The sequence below is a fragment of the Erythrolamprus reginae genome, chromosome 1, assembly GCF_031021105.1.
Source record: "Erythrolamprus reginae isolate rEryReg1 chromosome 1, rEryReg1.hap1, whole genome shotgun sequence".
Taxonomy (NCBI): domain Eukaryota; kingdom Metazoa; phylum Chordata; class Lepidosauria; order Squamata; family Dipsadidae; genus Erythrolamprus; species Erythrolamprus reginae.
In genome coordinates this window covers 359,158,878-359,182,469 of record NC_091950.1, presented here as the reverse complement: position 1 = coordinate 359,182,469, position 23,592 = coordinate 359,158,878, and the positions used below count along the sequence as shown (strand labels likewise).

At 39.9% G+C, this 23,592-nt stretch overlaps 2 protein-coding genes across 2 annotated transcripts in view; one reads left to right on the top strand and one right to left on the bottom strand.

Annotated features, from left to right (window-relative positions):
• NVL (nuclear VCP like) overlaps positions 1–23,592 on the bottom strand; it is a 72,146-nt gene that overhangs the window by 28,526 nt on the left and 20,028 nt on the right. Inside the window, exons 12-15 of the mRNA XM_070734343.1 lie at positions 20,413–20,557; positions 16,332–16,590; positions 12,131–12,349; positions 1,202–1,306 (exon numbers count right to left, since the gene is read on the bottom strand). Of these exons, the coding sequence (XP_070590444.1) occupies positions 1,202–1,306; positions 12,131–12,349; positions 16,332–16,590; positions 20,413–20,557 (728 nt within the window). The remainder of the gene's footprint in view (positions 1–1,201; positions 1,307–12,130; positions 12,350–16,331; positions 16,591–20,412; positions 20,558–23,592) is intronic.
• On the top strand, positions 12,536–14,844 carry LOC139158133 (breakpoint cluster region protein-like). Its single transcript, XM_070735554.1, is given in 2 exon segments — positions 12,536–12,584; positions 13,571–14,844. Coding segments are annotated over 2 exon segments (1,245 nt in total). The 3' UTR covers positions 14,767–14,844.

Here is a 23,592-nt window from a genome sequence, read left to right as displayed (position 1 = left end):
ATGGGACTGATTTGTATAAAGACAGAAAAGACTAAATTGCATTAGGCAAATGCAATTTTTTGATGCAGAAAAAACTTTTGATAATTCTGTAAGCAGTTATATTATTTGTTTGTTTGTTTGTTTCATTAATTGGATTTATACGATGCCCCTCTCCGAGGACTCTCTCCTAAATTCAATTAATTTAGACTAATTAATCAAAAAATCCCAGTAACATTAAAAGTCAATCATTCTCATTCAAACAAAACATACATTACATTTGTCGGCCAGAGGCTAGAGTCTAATGGCCCCAAGCCTGGTGGCATAGATGAGTCTTCATCTATGTCTTCATAGATGAGCCACCTTAGTTAAATATAGCTTCGATGTGGCTTACAACAAAAAATAGTCCACTTTTTAAATCTCAGTTTTTTAATCCTATAAAACACTACAGAAGAATATCCTTTTGGTCCTTGGATGCATCTTTAGAATGTTCAGCCTGTACTGTTTGATAGAATCATAATATCTGAAGTTTTTCCTCACAATTCATTAGAATATAATTATATGCTGATGACATCTTATTGTCTATTTCTGAATTTCACAAGTACTTTGATTCTGAGCTTGATGCATTTGTTTAATGAATTTGGGTGGTGTGGAATACTTCGTTTCTCAGTCTGTTAGAAATGAGACTGACAAACAAAGAATGATATATTAATGCATTCATTTATTCCTTATTTATTAATTGGACTTTTATGCCACCCCTCTCCAAGGACTCTATTATTAAATAAATATTATATAATTATTAAATAAATGTTAAATATCATTATTAAATAAATAATAATTATTAAATAAATAAATATTATTAAATAATTATAATTATTAAATAATTATAATTATTAAATAATAATGTTCATATATGTCCTGAATTTAATTATTTAGATATTTTTATTCCACAGGCTACTTTTCTAATAATTAAATTTAATTTGAATAAAGACATAGCTAGAGAGATTTCTTTAGATGCTGATAGATGCTTTGTTCTTTGAGATAAAATAATCATAGACAGGATGTATGCAAATTGAAGGATTGGTTAATCAGATTAACACCAGGGAGAAGTTTCACAACAGTAGGTCCAAGATCCTAAGCGTCAGCAACCAGATGCAATCAGATTGGTGGGAAAAGTGACCTTTGAATGTTGGTATTCTCTGAGCAAAGAAGCAGCCAAAATTACCTTCGCAAGCAGTGTTTTGCCGCATCCAGGAGGACCAGCAAGCAGCACCCCAGCTGGAGCTAGAAGTCCAAGGGCTCTGAATTGTTCAGGACTCCTCACAGGTGCCTGTTTAAAAAAAGCACCTTATGTATGTTAATTTCCTTCAGCTATTATCATACAGACAGCCCTCAAATAACAGTAGCAATTGGGACCAGGATTGCTGCTGTTAAGTGATGCAGTTGAAAATGGCAATGTCACACAATCACAACAGTTCAGTGATGACAATCCCAGCCGTCCTGGTTGATGTCGTAGTGGCAGGACGTAGAAACATAGAAGTCTGACGGCAGAAAAAGACCTCATGGTCCATCTAGTCTGCCCTTATACTATTTTCTGTATTTTATCTTAGGATGGATATATGTTTATCCCAGGCATGTTTAAATTCAGTTACTGTGGATTTATCTACGACGTCTGCTGGAAGTTTGTTCCAAGCATCTACTACTCTTTCAGTAAAATAATATTTTCTCACGTTGCTTTTGATCTTTCCCCCAACTAACTTCAGATTGTGTCCCCTTGTTTTTGTGTTCACTTTCCTATTAAAAACACTTGCTTCCTGGACCTTATTTAACCCTTTAACATATTTAAATGTTTCGATCATGTCCCCCCTTTTCCTTCTGTCCTCCAGACTATACAGATTGAGTTCATTAAGTCTTTCCTGATATGTTTTATGCTTAAGACCTTCCACCATTTTTGTAGCCCGTCTTTGGACCCGTTCAATTTTGTCAATATCTTTTTTGCAGGTGAGGTCTCCAGAACTGAACACAGTATTCCAAATTGGTCTCACCAGCACTCTATATAGCGGGATCATAATCTCCCTCTTCCTGCTTGTTATACCTCTAGCTATGCAGCCAAGCATCCTACTTGCTTTCCCTATCGCCTGACTGCACTGTTCACCCATTTTGAGACTGTCAGAAATCACTACCCCTAAATCCTTTTCTTCTGAAGTTTTTGCTAACACAGAACTGCCAATACAATATTCAGATTGAGGATTCCTTTTCCCCAAGTGCATTATTTTACATTTGGAAACATTAAACTGCAGTTTCCATTGCTTTGACCATTTATCTAGTAAAGCTAAATCATTTACCATATTACAGACCCCTCCAGGAATATCAAGCCTATTGCACACTTTAGAGTCATCAGCAGATAGGCAAACCTTCCCTACCAAACCTTCCCCTATGTCACTCACAAACATATTAAAAAGAATAGGACTCAGAACAGACATAAAGGTTGTTAATGGGAAAGAGACAGAAAGGTCAGGCAAAAAGCATGGGGGAGCATAAGAATGTGGAGGGGGCTGCATACTGAGGAGGCACCGGGAGGGCCACCACAGATCTGAGGAGCCCTTGCCAGGACAAGTAACAGCCAAACTACAGCAAGAGGGATGCTGTGGGCAGGAAAAAAACCGATCAAGAGTGACATTTGAAATAACTTGCAACCTTCCCTGCAAGCTTCCCCTTTGGCTTTTCTTGTTGGAAGCTGACAGTGAAGATTGCAAACAGTGCTGTGATGGCCAGAAGTTTAAAAATCCATGTCCATTTCTCCAGCACCATTATAACACTCACTGAACAAATGGACGTTAGACAAGGACTACTTATAATTCGAAGGAAGTCAATTTTCCAAACCATTATAATATTTCCTAAATTGTAAAAAATTGCAGTCCTGCTTAAATTACCAAATTGAGTTCAGAAGATAACTTGGTTGCAACATTTCCTATAATTAAGATATAATGGAATTGCTAGATATAGAAGAATCACAATTTTACAAAGCCTGGGACAAATGGTTCACTTGGCTGGACCAGAAATAGACTCCCAAAACTTGACTGAACTACAACCTCCATTCTACAACTCCATCCAAAATAAAGATCTAACAGTAGAATAGAAACTTCTATTTACAATGTTGAAACCATACACAAGTGACTCATTAAATAACAACAATGGGATAAAATTTCAGTTTGAGAAATTGAACTTCTTCCGCTATAAACCAATGACCACAAAAATACCAGTAATTAACAGAAATGCAACAAGTCTATAAAGGCTGTGAGACACCGTAGTCAACAAAAAGGTCGACTTGTCTCTGTTGTATATATGTACAATTTCATTACATAGAAACATAGAAGTCTGACGGCAGAAAAAGACCTCCTGGTCCATCTAGGCTGCCCTTATACTATTTTCTGTATTTTATCTTAGGATGGATATATGTTTATCCCAGGCATGTTTAAATTCAGTTACTGTGGATTTATCTACCACGTCTGCTGGAAGTTTGTTCCAAGCATCTACTACTCTTTCAGTAAAATAATATTTTCTCACGTTGCTTTTGATCTTTCCCCCAACTAACTTCAGATTGTGTCCCCTTGTTCTTGTGTTCACTTTCCTATTAAAAACACTTGCTTCCTGGACCTTATTTAACCCTTTAACATATTTAAATGTTTCAATCATGTCCCCCCTTTTCCTTCTGTCCTCCAGACTATACAGATTGAGTTCATTAAGTCTTTCCTGATATGTTTTATGCTTAAGACCTTCCACCATTCTTGTAGCCCGTCTTTGGACCCGTTCAATTTTGTCAATATCTTTTTGTAGGTGAGGTCTCCAGAACTGAACACAGTATTCCAAATGTGGTCTCACCAACACTCTATATAACGAGATCATAATCTCCCTCTTCCTGCTTGTTATACCTCTAGCTATGCAGCTAAGCATACTACTTGCTTTCCCTACCGCCTGACTGCACTGTTCACCCGTTTTGAGACTGTTCTTCTGAAGTTTTTGCTAACACAATATTCTGATTGAGGATTCCTTTTCCCCAAGTGCATTATTTTACATTTGGAAACATTAAACTGCAGTTTCCATTGCTTTGACCATTTATCTAGTAAAGCTAAATCATTTACCATATTACAGACCCCTCCAGGAATATCAAGCCTTTAGAGTCATTGGCAAATAGGCAAACCTTCCCTACCAAACCTTCCCCTATGTCACTCACAAACATATTAAAAAGAATAGGACCCAGAACAGACATACAAGTTGTTAAGGGAAAAGAGACAGAAAAGTCAGGCAAAAAGCATGGGGGAGCATAAGAAGGTTGGAGGGGGCTGCATACGGGTCTGAGGAGGCATTGGGAAGGCCAACAGAACCCCAGCAAAGATCTGAGGAGTCCTTGCCAGGACAAGTAACAGCCAAACTACAGCGAGAGGGATGCTGTGGGCAGGAAAAAAACCGATCAAGAGTGACATTTGAAATAACTTGCAACCTTCCCTGCAAGCTTCCCCTTTGGCTTTTCTTGTTGGAAGCTGACAGTGAAGATTGCAAACAGTGCTGTGATGGCCAGAAGTTTAAAAATCCATGTCCATTTCTCCAGCACCATTATAACACTCACTGAACAAATGGACGTTAGACAAGGACTACTTATAATTCGAATGAAGTCAATTTTCCAAACCATTATAATATTTCCTAAATTGTAAAAAATTGCAGTCCTGCTTAAATTACCAAATTGAGTTCAGAAGATAACTTGGTTGCAACATTTCCTATAATTAAGATATAATGGAATTGCAAGATAAAGAAGAATCACAATTTTACAAAGCCTGGGACAAATGGTTCACTTGGCTGGACCAGAAAAAGACTCCCAAAACTTGACTGAACTACAACCTCCATTCTACAACTCCATCCAAAATAAAGATCTAACAGTAGGATAGAAACTTCTATTTACAATGTTGAAACCATACACAAGTGCCTCATTAGATAACAACAATGGGATAAAATTTCAGTTTGAGAAATTGAACTTCTTCCGCTATAAACCAATGACCACAAAAATACCAGTAATTAACGGAAATGCAACAAGTCTATAAAGGCTGTGAGACACCATAGTCAACAAAAAGGTCGACTTGTCTCTGTTGTATATATGTACAATTTCATTACATAGAAACATAGAAGTCTGACGGCAGAAAAAGACCTCCTGGTCCATCTAGTCTGCCCTTATACTATTTTCTGTATTTTATCTTAGGATGGATATATGTTTATCCCAGGCATGTTTAAATTCAGTTACTGTGGATTTATCTACCACGTCTGCTGGAAGTTTGTTCCAAGGATCTACTACTCTTTCAGTAAAATAATATTTTCTCACGTTGCTTTTGATCTTTCCCCCAATTAACTTCAGATTGTGTCCCCTTGTTCTTGTGTTCACTTTCCTATTAAAAACACTTGCTTCCTGGACCTTATTTAACCCTTTAACATATTTAAATGTTTCGATCATGTCCCCCCTTTTCCTTCTGTCCTCCAGACTATACAGATTGAGTTCATTAAGTCTTTCCTGATACGTTTTATGCTTAAGACCTTCCACCATTCTTGTAGCCCGTCTTTGGACCCATTCAATTTTGTCAATATCTTTTTGTAGGTGAGGTCTCCAGAACTGAACACAGTATTCCAAATGTGGTCTCACCAACACTCTATAAAGCGAGATCATAATTTCCCTCTTCCTGCTTGTTATACCTCTAGCTATGCAGCTAAGCATACTACTTGCTTTCCCTACCGCCTGACTGCACTGTTCACCCATTTTGAGACTGTTCTTCTGAAGTTTTTGCTAACACAATATTCTGATTGAGGATTCCTTTTCCCCAAGTGCATTGTTTTACATTTGGAAACATTAAACTGCAGTTTCCATTGGTTTGACCATTTATCTAGTAAAGCTAAATCATTTACCATATTACAGACCCCTCCAGGAATATCAAGCCTTTAGAGTCATTGGCAAATAGGCAAACCTTCCCTACCAAACCTTCCCCTATGTCACTCACAAACATATTAAAAAGAATAGGACCCAGAACAGACATACAGGTTGTTAATGGGAAAGAGACAGAAAAGTCAGGCAAAAAGCATGGGGGAGCATAAGAAGGTTGGAGGGGGCTGCATACGGGTCTGAGGAGGCATTGGGAAGGCCAATAGAAGCCCAGCAAAGATCTGAGGAGCCCTTGCCAGGACAAGTAACAGCCAAACTACAGCGAGAGGGATGCTGTGGGCAGGAAAAAAACCGATCAAGAGTGACATTTGAAATAACTTGCAACCTTCCCTGCAAGCTTCCCCTTTGGCTTTTCTTGTTGGAAGCTGACAGTGAAGATTGCAAACAGTGCTGTGATGGCCAGAAGTTTAAAAATCCATGTCCATTTCTCCAGCACCATTATAACACTCACTGAACAAATGGACGTTAGACAAGGACTACTTATAATTCGAATGAAGTCAATTTTCCAAACCATTATAATATTTCCTAAATTGAAAAAAATTGCAGTCCTGCTTAAATTACCAAATTGAGTTCAGAAGATAACTTGGTTGCAACATTTCCTATAATTAAGATATAATGGAATTGCTAGATATAGAAGAATCACAATTTTACAAAGCCTGGGACAAATGGTTCACTTGGCTGGACCAGAAATAGACTCCCAAAACTTGACTGAACTACAACCTCCATTCTACAACTCCATCCAAAATAAAGATCTAACAGTAGGATAGAAACTTCTATTTACAATGTTGAAACCATACACAAGTGACTCATTAGATAACAACAATGGGATAAAATTTCAGTTTGAGAAATTGAACTTCTTCCGCTATAAACCAATGACCACAAAAATACCAGTAATTAACAGAAATGCAACAAGTCTATAAAGGCTGTGAGACACCATAGTCAACAAAAAGGTCGACTTGTCTGTGTTGTATATATGTACAATTTCATTACATAGAAACATAGAAGTCTGACGGCAGAAAAAGACCTCCTGGTCCATCTAGTCTGCCCTTATACTATTTTCTGTATTTTATCTTAGGATGGATATATGTTTATCCCAGGCATGTTTAAATTCAGTTACTGTGGATTTATCTACCACGTCTGCTGGAAGTTTGTTCCAAGGATCTACTACTCTTTCAGTAAAATAATATTTTCTCACGTTGCTTTTGATCTTTCCCCCAATTAACTTCAGATTGTGTCCCCTTGTTCTTGTGTTCACTTTCCTATTAAAAACACTTGCTTCCTGGACCTTATTTAACCCTTTAACATATTTAAATGTTTCGATCATGTCCCCCCTTTTCCTTCTGTCCTCCAGACTATACAGATTGAGTTCATTAAGTCTTTCCTGATACGTTTTATGCTTAAGACCTTCCACCATTCTTGTAGCCCGTCTTTGGACCCATTCAATTTTGTCAATATCTTTTTGTAGGTGAGGTCTCCAGAACTGAACACAGTATTCCAAATGTGGTCTCACCAACACTCTATAAAGCGAGATCATAATCTCCCTCTTCCTGCTTGTTATACCTCTAGCTATGCAGCTAAGCATACTACTTGCTTTCCCTACCGCCTGACTGCACTGTTCACCCATTTTGAGACTGTTCTTCTGAAGTTTTTGCTAACACAATATTCTGATTGAGGATTCCTTTCCCCCAAGTGCATTATTTTACATTTGGAAACATTAAACTGCAGTTTCCATTGCTTTGACCATTTATCTAGTAAAGCTAAATCATTTACCATATTACAGACCCCTCCAGGAATATCAAGCCTTTAGAGTCATTGGCAAATAGGCAAACCTTCCCTACCAAACCTTCCCCTATGTCACTCACAAACATATTAAAAAGAATAGGACCCAGAACAGACATACAGGTTGTTAATGGGAAAGAGACAGAAAAGTCAGGCAAAAAGCATGGGGGAGCATAAGAAGGTTGGAGGGGGCTGCATACGGGTCTGAGGAGGCATTGGGAAGGCCAACAGAAGCCCAGCAAAGATCTGAGGAGCCCTTGCCAGGACAAGTAACAGCCAAACTACAGCGAGAGGGATGCTGTGGGCAGGAAAAAAAAAACGATCAAGAGTGACATTTGAAATAACTTGCAACCTTCCCTGCAAGCTTCCCCTTTGGCTTTTCTTGTTTGAAGCTGACAGTGAAGATTGCAAACAGTGCTGTGATGGCCAGAAGTTTAAAAATCCATGTCCATTTCTCCAGCACCATTATAACACTCACGTTAGACAAGGACTACTTATAATTCGAATGAAGTCAATTTTCCAAACCATTATAATATTTCCTAAATTGAAAAAAATTGCAGTCCTGCTTAAATTACCAAATTGAGTTCAGAAGATAACTTGGTTGCAACATTTCCTATAATTATGATATAATGGAATTGCAAGATAAAGAAGAATCACAATTTTACAAAGCCTGGGACAAATGGTTCACTTGGCTAGACCAGAAATAGACTCCCAAAACTTGACTGAACTACAACCTCCATTCTACAACTCCATCCAAAATAAAGATCTCACAGTACGATAGAAACTTCTGTTTACAATGTTGAACCCATACACAAGTGACTCATTAGATAACAACAATGGGATAAAATTTCAGTTTGAGAAATTGAACTTCTTCCGCTATAAACCAATGACCACAAAAATACCAGTAATTAACAGAAATGCAACAAGTCTATAAAGGCTGTGAGACACCATAGTCAACAAAGAGAATAGTCTCTGTTGTATATATGTACAATTTCATTCTCTTTTTCTTTCTCCTTTTCTTTCTCTTTTCTCTTTCCTCCTCTCCTCTTTAACTCTTCTTCTTTACCTTTCCCCTTTTTATTTTATTAATGTGTTGTACTGCTCTTTCTTTTTCATTCAATTAAGACATCAACTACATATTATGATAGAGGTTTAATGCAAAAAACATATATTTGTATGTTTTTTATATCCTCCATGCTCAAATTTGTCTTTTGTGATTTGTACATGTAGACACATATATGTATCGTGGTGTTGTTCTTTCTTCATAAGAACATAAAAAGAGCCATGCTGAATCAGGCCAAAGTCCGTCAAGTCCAGCATTCTGTGTCACACAGTGGCCCATCAATTGTACATGGGGATCTTGAGCAGAAAGAGAAGGCAAAACCCTCTCTTTCCCTTGACCCCTTCAATAAAGACATTCTTTTAAAAAAGACATAATGTCCAAGAAAGAAAACAACTCTAATTCAAGAATAGCATGTTGTTCCCAACTCCTATGAGAAAAATAACTGAATACTCTTTAAAACGCCTACCTAGATACACAGTGTGCACAACTATTTTTATGATGTGGAAAGGCAAACCAACTTTAATTAAGGTAAGATTAGGAAACTACCTTGTTAAAAGCCAGAGTGTAATAAATACTGAGATATTATCTGGATTTTAATGCGAGTGGAACACATATTGGTAACTATTTATTATTACTGCTTACACATTCAAGACTTGATGACTAAGAAGCAAGACTTTTCTGCATATTTTTTTTCTTTAAGCTGCTACAAAGACAATACAGTCAAGATTTATATCTCACTACGCCTCTTTGGTTTTCATTTATTAGTAAAGACCAAGATAAACTCATTAACAAGGAAATCCTACACCCTGCTTTGTAGCAGCTGGCATTCTGATGGCACAAAGATAGCATAATTTCTGTGATTCATGCTCTAATTCAGGGGTGGGCAATTAATTTTGCCATTGGGCCGCATGAGAAATTGGGATGGTTTTAGAGGGCCGGATTAATATAATTAACTCAGTTCTACCCAATACTGTATATTATTGGGTAGAACTGAGTTAATTATATTATAATTATATATTATATTATAATTATATATTATAATTATATTATAATTATAAATTAATTGCCCACCCCTTCCTCCCTTTTGGGCAGTTCTTTACTTCTCTTTCAAAATATTCCTTTCAGGTGTCTCTCTTCAACTGTTGAGAAAACATAGTACAGGCTTTTCCTGAAAGTAGCTTTGGATTCCTTTTCTTCCTCCTCCTCTCTCCATTTCTCCTTCCTTCCTTCTTTCCTCCCTCCATTTCTCCTTCCTTTCGTCTTTCCTCTCTCCATTTCTCCTTCCTTCCTTCTTTCCTCCCTCCATTTCTCCTTCCTTCCTTCCTTCCTTCCTTCCAACCTTCGCGGGCTGGTTACAGACAGCGGGCAGGCCGCATCTGGGCCCTGGGCCGCACTTTGCCCAGGTCTGCTCTAATTGGATTACTGCAAAAAAAAGGGTTTACATGGGTTACCCCTTGAACATGGTTTAGAAGCTGAACCTGGTGCAGAATGTAGTTCCCCAACTGTTAAAAAGGGGAAATAAATGGGACCACATATCACCACTTCTTAAGTCCTACACTGGTCCAATTCAATGTACTGACATTAGTAAATACTATATTTTTCAGACTGTAAGATGCTTGGACTATAACGCACCTAGCTTTTGGGGTTGAAAACAAGAGGGGAAAAAATCTGCCTTTGCCTCCTAGCATCTATCCCTATTCATCTGCTCCATTTGCCCTGGCCTGCTTGCCACCATGACCCATTCGCCGAGGCCTGTTCACAAATGCACATTCGCCACTGTCATGGTGTGTTTGCTGCGGCCCATTTGCCATGGCCTCTTCACCACGGACCATTCAGCAGCGCCACCAATTTGTTGCCGCCTGTTCGGCGAGGCCTATTTTCCACCACCCGTTGGCCGCCACTGCCCACTCGCCACTGCCTGCGTGCCGTTGCTGCCAGGCCCATTTGCTGCCACCACCACATCCCGTTCTAGGACAGCTGATCAGTGCAGCACCAACACCCTCCCCCCAATATTCGCTTTAAAAGACACTTTTTTGCGGTGGAAGTGTGCTTTATACTCCGAAAAATATAGTATTTAAATGATCTTTCAAAAATTTGCTTCTGATACCATCCAACAGAGTTCAGATCGTGGTGCCACAGCTAGGAATAGGATCTTTCTAGTAGCAACACCCATATTTGGGGTGAATGAGAGTTACCCCACAGATCCTCTGTGTTTTCTTTATCTAGGAATTTGAAGTGTAAACATTATTTCAGGGCCTACTACATTTTAGGCTATCTACTACATGACTATTTTTAACCATGAACCTTTAGTATTTTATATCAAATTGAGATCCTTTGGCTTACCATTCTCACCATCTATGCCATCATTTTAGTCATTATTTATTTTCCTTGCAAATTTAACAGTTTCCTAGAAAAGTTGAATGGGTCCAAAGACGGGCTACAAGAATGGTGGAAGGTCTTAAGCATAAAACGTATCAGGAAAGACTTAATGAACTCAATCTGTATAGTCTGGAGGACAGAAGGAAAAGGGGGGACATGATCGAAACATTTAAATATGTTAAAGGGTTAAACAAGGTTCAGGGGGGAAGTATTTTTAATAGGAAAGTGAACACAAGAACAAGGGGACACAATCTGAAGTTAGTTGGGGGAAAGATCAAAAGCAACGTGAGAAAATATTATTTTACTGAAAGAGTAGTAGATCCTTGGAACAAACTTCCAGCAGACGTGGTTGATAAATCCACAGTCACTGAATTTAAACATGCCTGGGATAAACATATATCCATTGTAAGATAAAATACAGGAAATAGTATAAGGGCAGACTAGATGGACCATGAGGTCTTTTTCTGCCGTCAGTCTTCTATGTTTCTAAGTTAACAGCAAATTAAATTGCTTATCGTTGCTCCATCTTGAAAGGGAAGACTTTTGATCAAAGGCTGGTATAATGAAGATATACCAACCTTTGATCAAAGGTCCTCCTGATACTAAATATTAAAAATAACGAGAAAAAGCTTCCCTTTCAAAATGGAGCAACGGTAAGCAATTTAATTTGCTCTTAACTTTTCAAATCAAAGCAAGCTGGTTTTCTTGCACATGTTTTTAGGCGAAAAAGCACTGCGGTGCCTTAATTCAGAATGACTGGCAGATTCATCTAGAGCAGTGTTTCCCAACCTTGGCAACTTGAAGATATTTGGACTTCAACTCCCAGAAGTCCCCAGCCAGCGAATGCTGGCTGGGGAATTCTGGGAGTTGAAGTCCAAATATCTTCAAGTTGCCAAGGTTGGGAAACACTGATCTAGAGTACATCAACATTTGGTGAAAGCATCCGCCCATACCAGTATGGCCATGGTCAGCTCCTCCCGAACCTCTTCCAGGGCTCCAATATCTGCCCACGTCACATCAGGAACAGTGACAAAGCCTTCTCTCTTCGCAGAGGGTTGCACGGAAGAGAGAGCAACGGTGAAATCCTTCGGCTCAATGCGCAGCTTCTGCAGCTGAGCCTCCCCCAGGGGATCTGGCTCCTTGAGCAACTGGAGCAATCTTTGCAATTCATCCTAAAGGAGGGAGGTTAGAGGAGGAGGAAAATAAAATACAAACAGATTAGACTGGGGATTAAAGAAGCATACCTTTTAAGTTTAGCGATAAAAATCTGGAATCCAACAGTAAGGTATTTTAAAACGCTTATAATATAGACAGTAGGGCTTTTTCAAGATAATCTTTATAAGAACATAAGAAGAACCATGCTGAATCAGGCCAAAGCCCATCGAGTCCAGCATTCTGTGTCACACAGTGGCCCACCAATTGTACATGGGGATCTTGAGCAGAAGGAGAAGGCAAGACCCTCCCTTTCCCCTGGCCCCCAACAAATGGTACCCAAGGGAATCCTGCCTGTCTCAACCAACATAGAGGCGGCACATGGACATCCGTTTCAATAATCACCGATACACTTGGCATCCATGAATCTGTCTAATCCTGCCTTGAAACTATCAAGGCTGACAGCTGTCACGACCTCTTCTGGAAGTGAATTCCATAAACCAACGACCCTCTGGGTGAAGAAATATTTCCCTTGTTTTTTATAGATTTCTTTATCAGATTAAGAGATTGTAGGAATATTGTGAAGGTTTTTTAAAAAATAAAATAAAATACTGATAAGTCATTGTCTTTGGTGGAATAGGAACATTTTTCTTCCTCTATTGAATAATGCCCAATAATACTCTTTTTCAAAAAAATTCTCATATATAATGTAACAGGGACTTTTAATAAGCCAAACCTCTTTCTTTCCAATAGTGGTCACAACTAATGCACTAGATAAAGATATATCAAGGTCGTCTGCCCATTGCTATTAACTTTACTTCGAGCAATAGATGTGAGTCCAAGAGGATTCTCAAGTTTCAAGACCACTCAGCAGAAGGACGGTGACCCTATTCTGAACTGAAGATGGAATTTCTCTGGAATCATATGGGTTATCAATCTGGAATGATTCGGTTTTACTAGGATTAGCCAGTTCTTTGCCATCTACTCCAAACGGAATCCAGGCTCTTGATGGCCTGGCCTGAGATTGAGATAGAACTTTGACTATCACCAGTATGCTGATGATGATTCTCATCTTTTATTGACAGATAATTTTCATAGAACTTATTTCATAGACTAAATAAGTCTACGGAGAGGGGCGGCATACAAATCTAATAAATAATAATAATAATAATAATAATAATAATAACAACAACAACAACAATAATAAATAAATAATAATAATTAATAAATCCAAAATACAGACTCTGTAAAGAAACAGATGAAACAATCGAACTCTTGTGTGAAGCTTCAGACTGTGCATCACATTCCCCTCACAATTAACAAGGAAGATGATGAACCCTCCGGCCTCTACGGATTCCTGAACGTGATTGTCCATTCTGCCACTGGCTTCAAGCAGAGCTCCAGCTTGTATTGTACACTTGAAGTGGATTCCTTCGGGTACTTTGTGAACAAGGCCAAGACGTGAGTTTACAGAGACACCGCAGAGCCCAACTGGAATGAGGAGTTTGAGATCGAACTGGAGGGCTCCCAGACGCTGCACATCCTGTGCTACGAGAAGTGCTACCACAAGAGCAAGCTCACCAAAGAAGACAGCGAGACCACGGACCGCATTATGGGCAAAGGCCAAATCCAGCTGGATCCCCAAACCTTGCATGACAAAGACTGGCAACGCACCGTCATCTTCATGAACGGGGTCGAAGTGAAGCTCTCCATGAAGTTCACCAGCAGAGAGTTCAGTCTGAAGAGGATGCCCTCTCGAAAACAAACAGGAGTACTTGGAGTGAAGATTGGAGTTGTCACCAAGCGAGAGCGATCCAAGGTGCCTTATATTGTGCGCCAGTGCGTGGAGGAGATTGAACGTCGGGGCATGGAAGAGGTGGGCATTTACCGGGTCTCTGGAGTTGCCACCGATATCCAGGCTCTGAAAGCGGCTTTCAATATTAATAACAAAGACGTCTCCATCATGATGAGCGAGATGGACGTGAACGCGATTGCGGGAACACTGAAGCTCTACTTTAGGGAGCTGCCGGAGCCTCTCTTCACAGATGAACTCTACCCCAACTTCGCTGAAGGCATTGTGCTCTCTGACCCGGTTGCAAAAGAAAGCTGTATGCTAAATTTGCTGCTTTCACGCTCGGAGCCCAACCTGGTCACCTTCCTTTTCCTCCTGGATCATTTGAAAAGAGTTGCTGAAAAGGAGAACATCAACAAGATGTCCCTTCACAACCTGGCCACCGTTTTTGGACCAACGTTACTCAGACCGTCAGAAAAAGACAGCAAGATTCCTGCCAATCCAATGCATCCCATGGCCATGACTGACAGCTGGTCCCTCGAAGTCATGTCCCAGGTTCAGGTTCTCCTCTATTTCCTGCAACTGGAGACAATTCCCACCCCGGACAGCAAGAGGCAGAGTATCCTCTTCTCCACTGAGGTGTAGAAGCCAAAAGCTCCATCCCTCCTTCCTCCCTCCGACCTTCCAGCTTTCCTTTATCCATCCGGAGGAGAGGAAGACCTCCTCCCCTCCTTCCCTCCCTCCCTCTGTTGACATACTCAGCTGCTGCAAAAAGATTGCACAGACTGACTACAAGCATAGACACGATGCTGTGGTACAGATGATCCACTGGAACTTGTGCCAGAACTACCATCTACCAGTGGCAAAGAACTGGTGGGATCATAAGCCTGAAAAAGTGGTCTAAAATGAGCAAGAAAAACTACTGTGGGACTTCCGACTTCAGACTGACCGAATTCTGAAGCATAACACACCAGACATCCTGATTGTGGAGAAAAAGAAAGCATGGATCATCGACATCACAATCCCAGGAGACAGAATTGAGGAGACGCAGCTAGAGAAATTAGTGAAATACGAAGATCTAAAAATCGAGCTGCAACGACTCTGGCATAAGGCAGTGAAAGTGGTCCTAGTGGTACTTGGCACGCTGGGCGCAGTGCCAAAGGATCTCAGCGGACATTTGAAAACCATCGGAATTGACAAAATCTCCATCTGTCAATTGCAAAAGGCCGCTTTACTGGGATCGGCAAACATAATTCGCCGCTACAATCACACAGTCCTAGGTGCTTGGGAAGCACACGACTGGTGATGAAATACGAAATCCAGCATAGTGATCTTGTTTGCTGTGTTGTACTGACATAATAATAATAATAATAATAATAATAACAACAACAACAACAACAACAGCAACAATAACAACAATAATAAATAAACTAGATAATTTCATCCACTAGTTTTACGTAGATGTTCACCACCAAGTGAGCATAAAATCAAATCTTGTAGTATTCTATAACTAGAGCCTAGAGGACACTCTCTCCATCATTATTGCCAATGACTGGAAGTAACTTTTCAGAGGGGAGGAGTACCATTACATTAATTGCTACCCATCCTTAAGTCAGGAGGAGGCAGTCATAAGTCAAGGGTGAGCAACTATGGTGGCTTTACTATCTGTGGACCCCCACTCTGGATCAGGAATTCTGGGAGTTGAAGTCCATTGGTCATAACATTTCCCTAGCTGGACATCCCTGCATAACATGATCAATGGTACTGAAAGCCACAGAGAGATTAAATATTATTAATAGGGTCATATTCCTATTTCATGGCTCCTCTGCCTATATTCTTCAGACTAGAACTATAGACAGACAGACACTTTCAAGTCATTGTTGAGTCCTGGCAACTGCCTAGATTAGTCCCTGAAGTTTTCTTGGCAAGATTTTGAAAATAGTTTGCCATTGTCTCCTTCCTAGGGCTGAGAGTGAGTGACCGGCTCAAGGTCATCCAGGTGGGATTGCACCTAACTTTCCCATTTTCTGGCTTGATACCTTAAGTACTACACTAAACTGATTCAAATGCTATATCTAATTATACAATTTTATTTTCCTTTTTAAAATACATCTGCAGTTAATATATACGATTTTCTTCTAGGAAAATCCTCTTTTATATACCCAAACATGGAACAAATGGATACAATAAGTTACATGTGAAATATATACCTTAGTAGGATGATCTGGTTCTTCAGTATCTTTTTTCACATTTTCTTGCATGTCTTGTCCAGGTGTTACACCTTCATTTTCTGTAACTTCCCATTTCTTCCCATTCAGCTGAACAAGAACTCTGTTAACTGTGCACATTGCTGCCTCACGGCAAAGGGCCAGAAGGTCAGCCCCAACGTAGCCTGGCGTCATATGAGCCAAATGTCCAAAATCAAACGGTTCTTGAAGTCGAAGCTTTCGACACAATGTCTTCAGAATTCTGGTGAAAAGAAAATTAAAAAGATTTTGCAGCTGAACTTACTTCCCGATATATTTGATTAATTTAATATTTAATTTAATTTAATTTATTGGCTTTAATTTAATTTTTTATTTATTTATTTATGAGATATTTATGCCGTCCCTCTCTGTAGACACAAGGCGGCTAACAATAATAATAAGACAATATAAACAAATCTAATATTTAAGTTAATCTAAAAACCCTAATTTAATAAACCAATCATACACACAAACATACCATGCATAAATTTTTTGTAAGCCTAGGGGGAGGAGAATATCTCAGTTCCCCCATCCTTGACGACAGAGGTGGGTTTTAAGGAGCTTACGAAAGGCAAGGAGGGTGGGGGCAACTCTGATCTCTGGGGGGAGTTGGTTCCAAAGGGTCGGGGCCGCCACAGAAAAGGCTCTTCCCCTGGGTCCCACCAAATGGCATTGTTTAGTCGACGGAACCCGGAGAAGGCCAACTCTGTGGGACCTAACTGGTCACTGGGATTTGTGCAGCAGAAAGCGGTCCCTGAGATATACTGGTCCGATGCCATGAAGGGCTTTATAGGTCATAACCAACACTTTGAATTGTGACCAGAAACTGATCGGCAACCAATGCATATTAATTTATTGGATTTATATGCTGCCCCTCTCCGAGGACTCAGGGTGGTTATAAAAGACAAATATTGTTTTAATAATTTATTCTTAGCACCTTCCTAAAGATAGAACATGATAAAACCATTTCTGTTTAGCCTCCCCCTAACGCCCAAACAGCCTAAAGTGAAAAGATTTAAGATATGGGGTGTTCAAAATATTAGAAGTATTTCCACCTATGCCAAAACAACATTTACAAAACATGAGGAGCATTTAAGTATCTATGCTGACACAATTTTGACTACTGGTAGTCCTCAACTTACGACCGGAATTGAGCTCAAAATTTCCATTGCTAAACAAGGCAGCGGCTAAGTGACCTTTGCCCCATTTTACAACCAATAGTTGTCAAGCAAATCTGTCTTCCTCCATTCACTGTGGTTGTTGGAAGCCATTTGGGAAAGCTACAAATGGTGATCACATGACCCCGAGACACTGTAACTGACATAAATACATTGTATTTAAATCTCTAAATAAATAAATAATAAATAAATAAATAATAAATAAATAAATGGTATTCAAATCTCTACCAATAAATGCTCCGCCCTACACATTGGTAAAAAGAATCTGAATACTAAATACATACTTGGTAAAACTGAACAAAGGACCCTCACTCAGTCAAAGACCTCGGAGTACTCATTTCCAATGACCTAAGTGCTAGAGCCCACTGTAACAGCATTGCCAAAAACCATTAAGAATTGTAAACCTAATCTTACGTAGCTTCTTCTCTAGAAACACTGATTTATTAACCAGAGCATACAAAACATTTGTCAGACCTATTCTAGAATATAGTTCACCTGTGTGGAATCCAGATATTAATACAATCGAAGGAGTCCAGAAATACTTCACAAGAAGAGTCCTTCACTCCTCCTCACATAACAAATTACCCTACTCCTCCAGACTTCAAATACTACATCTAGAAAATTTACAACTACGTTGTCTCAGAACTGATTTAACTGTTGTTCATAAAATCATATATCATAACGTACTCCCTGTCAGTGACTACTTCACCTTTAACAACAACAACAACACAAGAGCACATAATAGATACAAACTGAATGTAAATCATTCCAAACTTGACTGCAGAAAATACGATTTCAGCAATAGAGTGGTCACCGTCTGGAACTCATTACCTGATTCTGTTGTTGCTTCCCCCAACCCCAAAATCTTCTACCTTACATTATCTACAATTGACCTCTCCCCTTTTCTAAGAGGCCTATAAGGGGCGTGCATAAGTGCACTTATGTGCCTAATGTCCCTGTCCTACTGTCTTATTATCCTTTCTATTACTATGTTCTAGTTATGTTATGTTAATATGTACTATAATACTATACTTGTTTGACAAATAAATAAATAAATAGTTGCCAAGTGCCCGAATTTAGATCACATGACCATGGGGATGCTGCAACCGGTGTGAAAATTGCTTAGTCCCTTTTTTTCAATGTTGTGGTAACTTCAAACAGTCACTAAACGAATGGTAGCAAGTCGATGACTATCTGTATATGACAGCCAATAAATAAAACTTCATTCCCTTTGAATTTATTTTTATTTCTTGCTGAGATAACCAGGCATATCATGCAGTCACTTTTATTTATATTTTAATAAAGTCTGACTAACTGATCATAAGAATTGAGTGCCTTCCTCTTATAAAAAAACCTGTTAGTAATCAAATGCTCGTGTCAACTATGCTCAAGATGAAATGTGCTACCTGTTCTTTAAGATGACAGATAAGGAAAATTCATCTCCCAATCAGGCAATAGAAAGCTTCCTCCCCCCAAAAAAACATTATTGCGGATTATTAATTATTGCATTATTGTGCCTGGAGATTGGTCTCCGGGGGCAATTCAAGATGTTGGTCATTACCTTTAAAGCCCTACATGGCTTAGGGGCAGACTATCTTAGGGGCAGACTGTTGTGAGCTGCCCCGAGTCTTCAGAGAGGGGCGGCATACAAATCTAATAAATTATTATTATTATTATTATTATTATTATTATTATTATTATCTTGGAGACCGCCTCCTACCACATAGCTCCCAGCAACTGATATGAGCCCACAGTGTTGGTCTTCTCTGGGTCCCATCAACTAAACAGTGTCGGCTGGCAGGCCCACGTGGGAGGGCCTTCTCTGTGACTGCTCCAACTCTTTGGAACCAGCTACCTCCTGAGATCCGGGCTACCCCCACCCTACTGGCTTTCCGGAAGATCTGGTTTTTCCGGCATGCTTGAGGCCATTGATCTGATGGCACACCATCGGGATCTGGCCGTTAATGACATGCATCATTTTAATTGCTTTTAATTGTTGGTTTTAAATTGTTAATGTCACATTCTATGTTTTACTTTTTTTTGGTTGTGAGCCGCCCAGAGTCCCTCGGGAGTTGGGTGGCACACAAATTCGAATGAATGAATAAATAGATTGCAACTACTGGATGGCAAAGGAACACACTCTGGGAAGGAGAGGGTCAACCAAGTTCAAATCTTTTCACTTTTTGGAATATAAAAGAAATACAGTGTTCCCTTGATTTTCGCGGGTTCGAACTTCGCGAAAAGACTATACCACGGTTTTTCAAAAATATTAATTAAAAAATACTTTGCGGGGGTTTTCCCTATACCAGTTTTTCCCGCCCGATGATGTCATATGTCATCACCAAACTTTCATCCGACTTTAATAAATATTTGTTTTAATAAACTTTAATAAATAAACATGGTGAGTAATGATCTAAATGGTTGCTAAGGGAATGGGAAATTGCACTTTAGTGGTTTAAAGTGTTAAGGGAAGGTTTGTGATACTGTTCAAAGCCAAAAATAGTGTATTTACTTCCGCATCTCTACTTCACGGAAATTCAACTTTCGCGGGTGGTCTCGGAACACATCCCCTGCGAAAATCGAAGGAACACTGTACAGTACATTCTTGAGAGAGAGAAAAGAATCCACGGGAGCCTACCTAATGTAAATAAAATCTTTCATTATGTATTGTTGTTGTCTATCAATTTATTGAAGGTTTTGCTGCTGGGTATGCAAATGCCAATTATGACTTTGAAATCTACTGTATGTAACAGGTAGAGACGTAGATTCCATGAGCTTTTAATACTACAACAGTATTTACTACTCAAGCAGTAGTTAAGCCCTCTAATCGTTCCTTGTTAAAAAACTATTCAATAAGGTTGACTGACTTTTCTCTTGCTGCTTCATCTGGAATCCCCAAACAAATTTCTCGGTCAAATCTTCCGGCGCGTCTCAGGGCTGGGTCCAGTGAATCTGGCCTGTTGGTTGCTCCAATGACAAGGACCGGCGCTGCAGTGGTCAATGTATTCAAGTCTGAAAAAGGAAGCAAAGAAGCGAACAGCCAATAAAGAAACAGCTGGTGTTGTGTTACCAAAACTATAGTAATAGCGAAACTATTCACATGGCACACCCAAGAGGATAGACATTTTAATATGTATGCTAATTCCGAGTAGTACGCGTACTATTACTCTCTGATGGGTAAAAATGAGCATAGTGTTGGACAAAATTCAAAATAAACAGAGACATTTGCAGGATTCCACCTATCACAGTGTGCCTACATATGGGACCTTAGCCTTGAACTGAATGGACAGTGCAAATAGAGGTTTGGGGTTTTTTTTTTCTATTTTATTCAAGCTTTTCATAGTACCCAAAACAGTTTTATTGCTAGCTAAGTTTTGCAAATATGATTTACTGCGAGTTAACTGTATAATGTTCTGCTCCAAATAATGCCTCCCTCTAATGTTTTAACAACTTTTAGCCTCAGAGCAACTCTAAGCATGTATTTGCAGATTATTATACAAGTTTAATATCTGCATGCATCTATACGTACTTCTCTCTAGCTTCCAATTCTAGAGATAGGGAAGGTCCCTGATGGCAATTCTGTCTCTTGGTTTTGTCTGGTAAATTATTTTCTGCCAGGTTTTTTTTCATAGACAAATCTTTGATTTTCCCCTCTGCCAACCGCATCAAGCCATCTGTTTAGTTTGTAATTGCTTCCTTCCAACACTTCTTCTTGCTGGGTTTAAATCTCTAAAACCTAAGCCCCAAAATACTAAAATAAAATTTTAAAAAATCGCCTTGTGGCAAGATGGGCAGAAAATCTCTGATCTCTAGCGGGCCCGGGACAGGGGTTTATCCTCTGTCCTGGTGCTTCTTGACCTCTCAGCGGCTTTCGATACCATTGACCATGGTATCCTTCTGCGCCGGCTGGAGGGGTTGGCAGTGGGAGGCACTGTCCTTCAGTGGTTCTCCTCCTACCTCTCTGGTCGGTCACAGTCGGTGTTAGTGGGGGGTCAGAGTTCGACCTCTAGGCTTCTCCCTTGTGGGGTGCCTCAGGGGTCGGTCCTCTCCCCCCTGCTATTTAATATCTACATGAAATCGCTGGGCGAGATCATCCAGGGGCATGGGGTGAGGTATCATTAGTACACTGATAATACCCAGCTGTACATCTACACCCCATGTCCAGTCAACAAAGCAGTGGAAGTGATATTTATTTCTTTATTTATTTATTCGATTTTTATGCCGCCCTTCTCTTTAGACTCAGGGCGGCTTACAACATGTTAGCAATAGCACTTTTTTAACAGAGCTAGGCTATTGCCCCCATAATCCAGGTCCTCATTTTACCCACCTCGGAAGGATGGAAGGCTGAGTCAACCTTGAGCCGGTGATGAGATTTGAACCGCTCACCTTCAGACCTACAAGTCAGCTTCAGTGGCCTGCAGTACAGCACTCTACCTGCTGCGCCACCCCGGCTCATTATATGCCGGTGCCTGGAGGCTGTTAGGGTCTAGATGGGTGTCAACAGACTCAAACTCAACCCTGATAAGATGGAGGACAATTCCATCTGTCCGTCCATCACCCAGGCGGGGGGGGGGGGTTACTGACCCTCTCAGAGAGGGTCTGCAACTTGGGCGTCCTCCTCGATCCACGGCTTACATTAGAGAACCATCTTTCAGCTGTGGTGAGGGGGGCGTTTGCCCAGGTTCGCGTGGTGCACCAGTTGCGGCCCTACCTGGATTGGGAGGCACTGCTCACAGTCACTCATGCCCTCATCACCTCGAGGTTCGACTACTGTAATGCTCTCTACATGGGGCTACCTTTGAAGAGTGTTTGGAAACTTCAGATCGTGCAGAATGCAGCTGCGAGAGCAATCATGGGCTTCCACAGGTATGCCCATGTCACACCAACACTACGCAGTCTGCATTGGTTGCCGATCTGTTTCCGGTCACAATTCAAAGTGTTGGTTATGACCTATGGCATTGGACCAGAATATCTCCAGGGCCGCCTTCTGCCGCACAAATCCCAGCGACCGGTTAGGTCCCACAGAGTTGGCCTTCTCCGGGTTCTGTCAACAAAACAATGTCATCTGGCGGGACCCAGAGGAAGAGCCTTCTCTGTGGCGGCCCCGACCCTCTGGAATCAACTCCCCCAGAGATTAGGATTGCCCACACCCTTCTTGCCTTTCGCAAACACCTTAAAACCCACCTCTGTCGCCAGACATGGTGAAATTGATTCCCCTGGGCCGTTTCCGCTTTACGTATGGTTTGTATGAGATGTATGATTGTTTTTTATATTAAGGGTTTTAAATTGTTTTAACCATTGGATTTGTACTGTTTTGTTGTTGTGAGCCGCTCCGAGTCTCCGGAGAGGGGCGGCATACAAATCTAATTAATACTAATACTAATATTACTACTACTAATAATAAATTTAATAAATAAATATAAATGCCAAAAATCACACTCTTAAATGTTGCCAGCTCTTTTATCATTTTAATGGCACATTTTTGGAGTGCTTTGGGAATTATAACACTAGGTTGGGGGGTTGATATGGTTGTGACTTGATGAATCCTGTGTTAATATAGGACTGCAAATAAATACAGTGAACTATTTTTTAAATTATTAACATACAAAATCTTCCTAAATATCATTCGTTTAAATACATTTTTAAAAAATTTCCCAACATTTTCCTGGAATTACAAGGTCTGCTTCTTTTGACTCATCCAGCTGCTGATTCTTCCCTAAATCTGATGTTTTAGACTGAGTAAGAGTTTAACTAGGCCAAAGACACCCAGCCAACATCCATGTCTAAAGTGGAACTAGAATTCAAAATCCCGTGGTTTTTAGCCTGCTGTCTTAACCAGTACAACAAACTGACTATCTTATTTATTTAAATGTATGTATGATCTTGCAAAAAGCTTGAAAAGCATAAGCAGTAAAGAAACAGGAGGACAATATTGGGAACAATAGAAATTGAGTGATATTTCACTTTTTAGCAAAGAATTATTATTTATATAGAATTGTGATTATTATTTTTAAAAAGTTCATGACCGCATCAAAAGACAAGAGGAA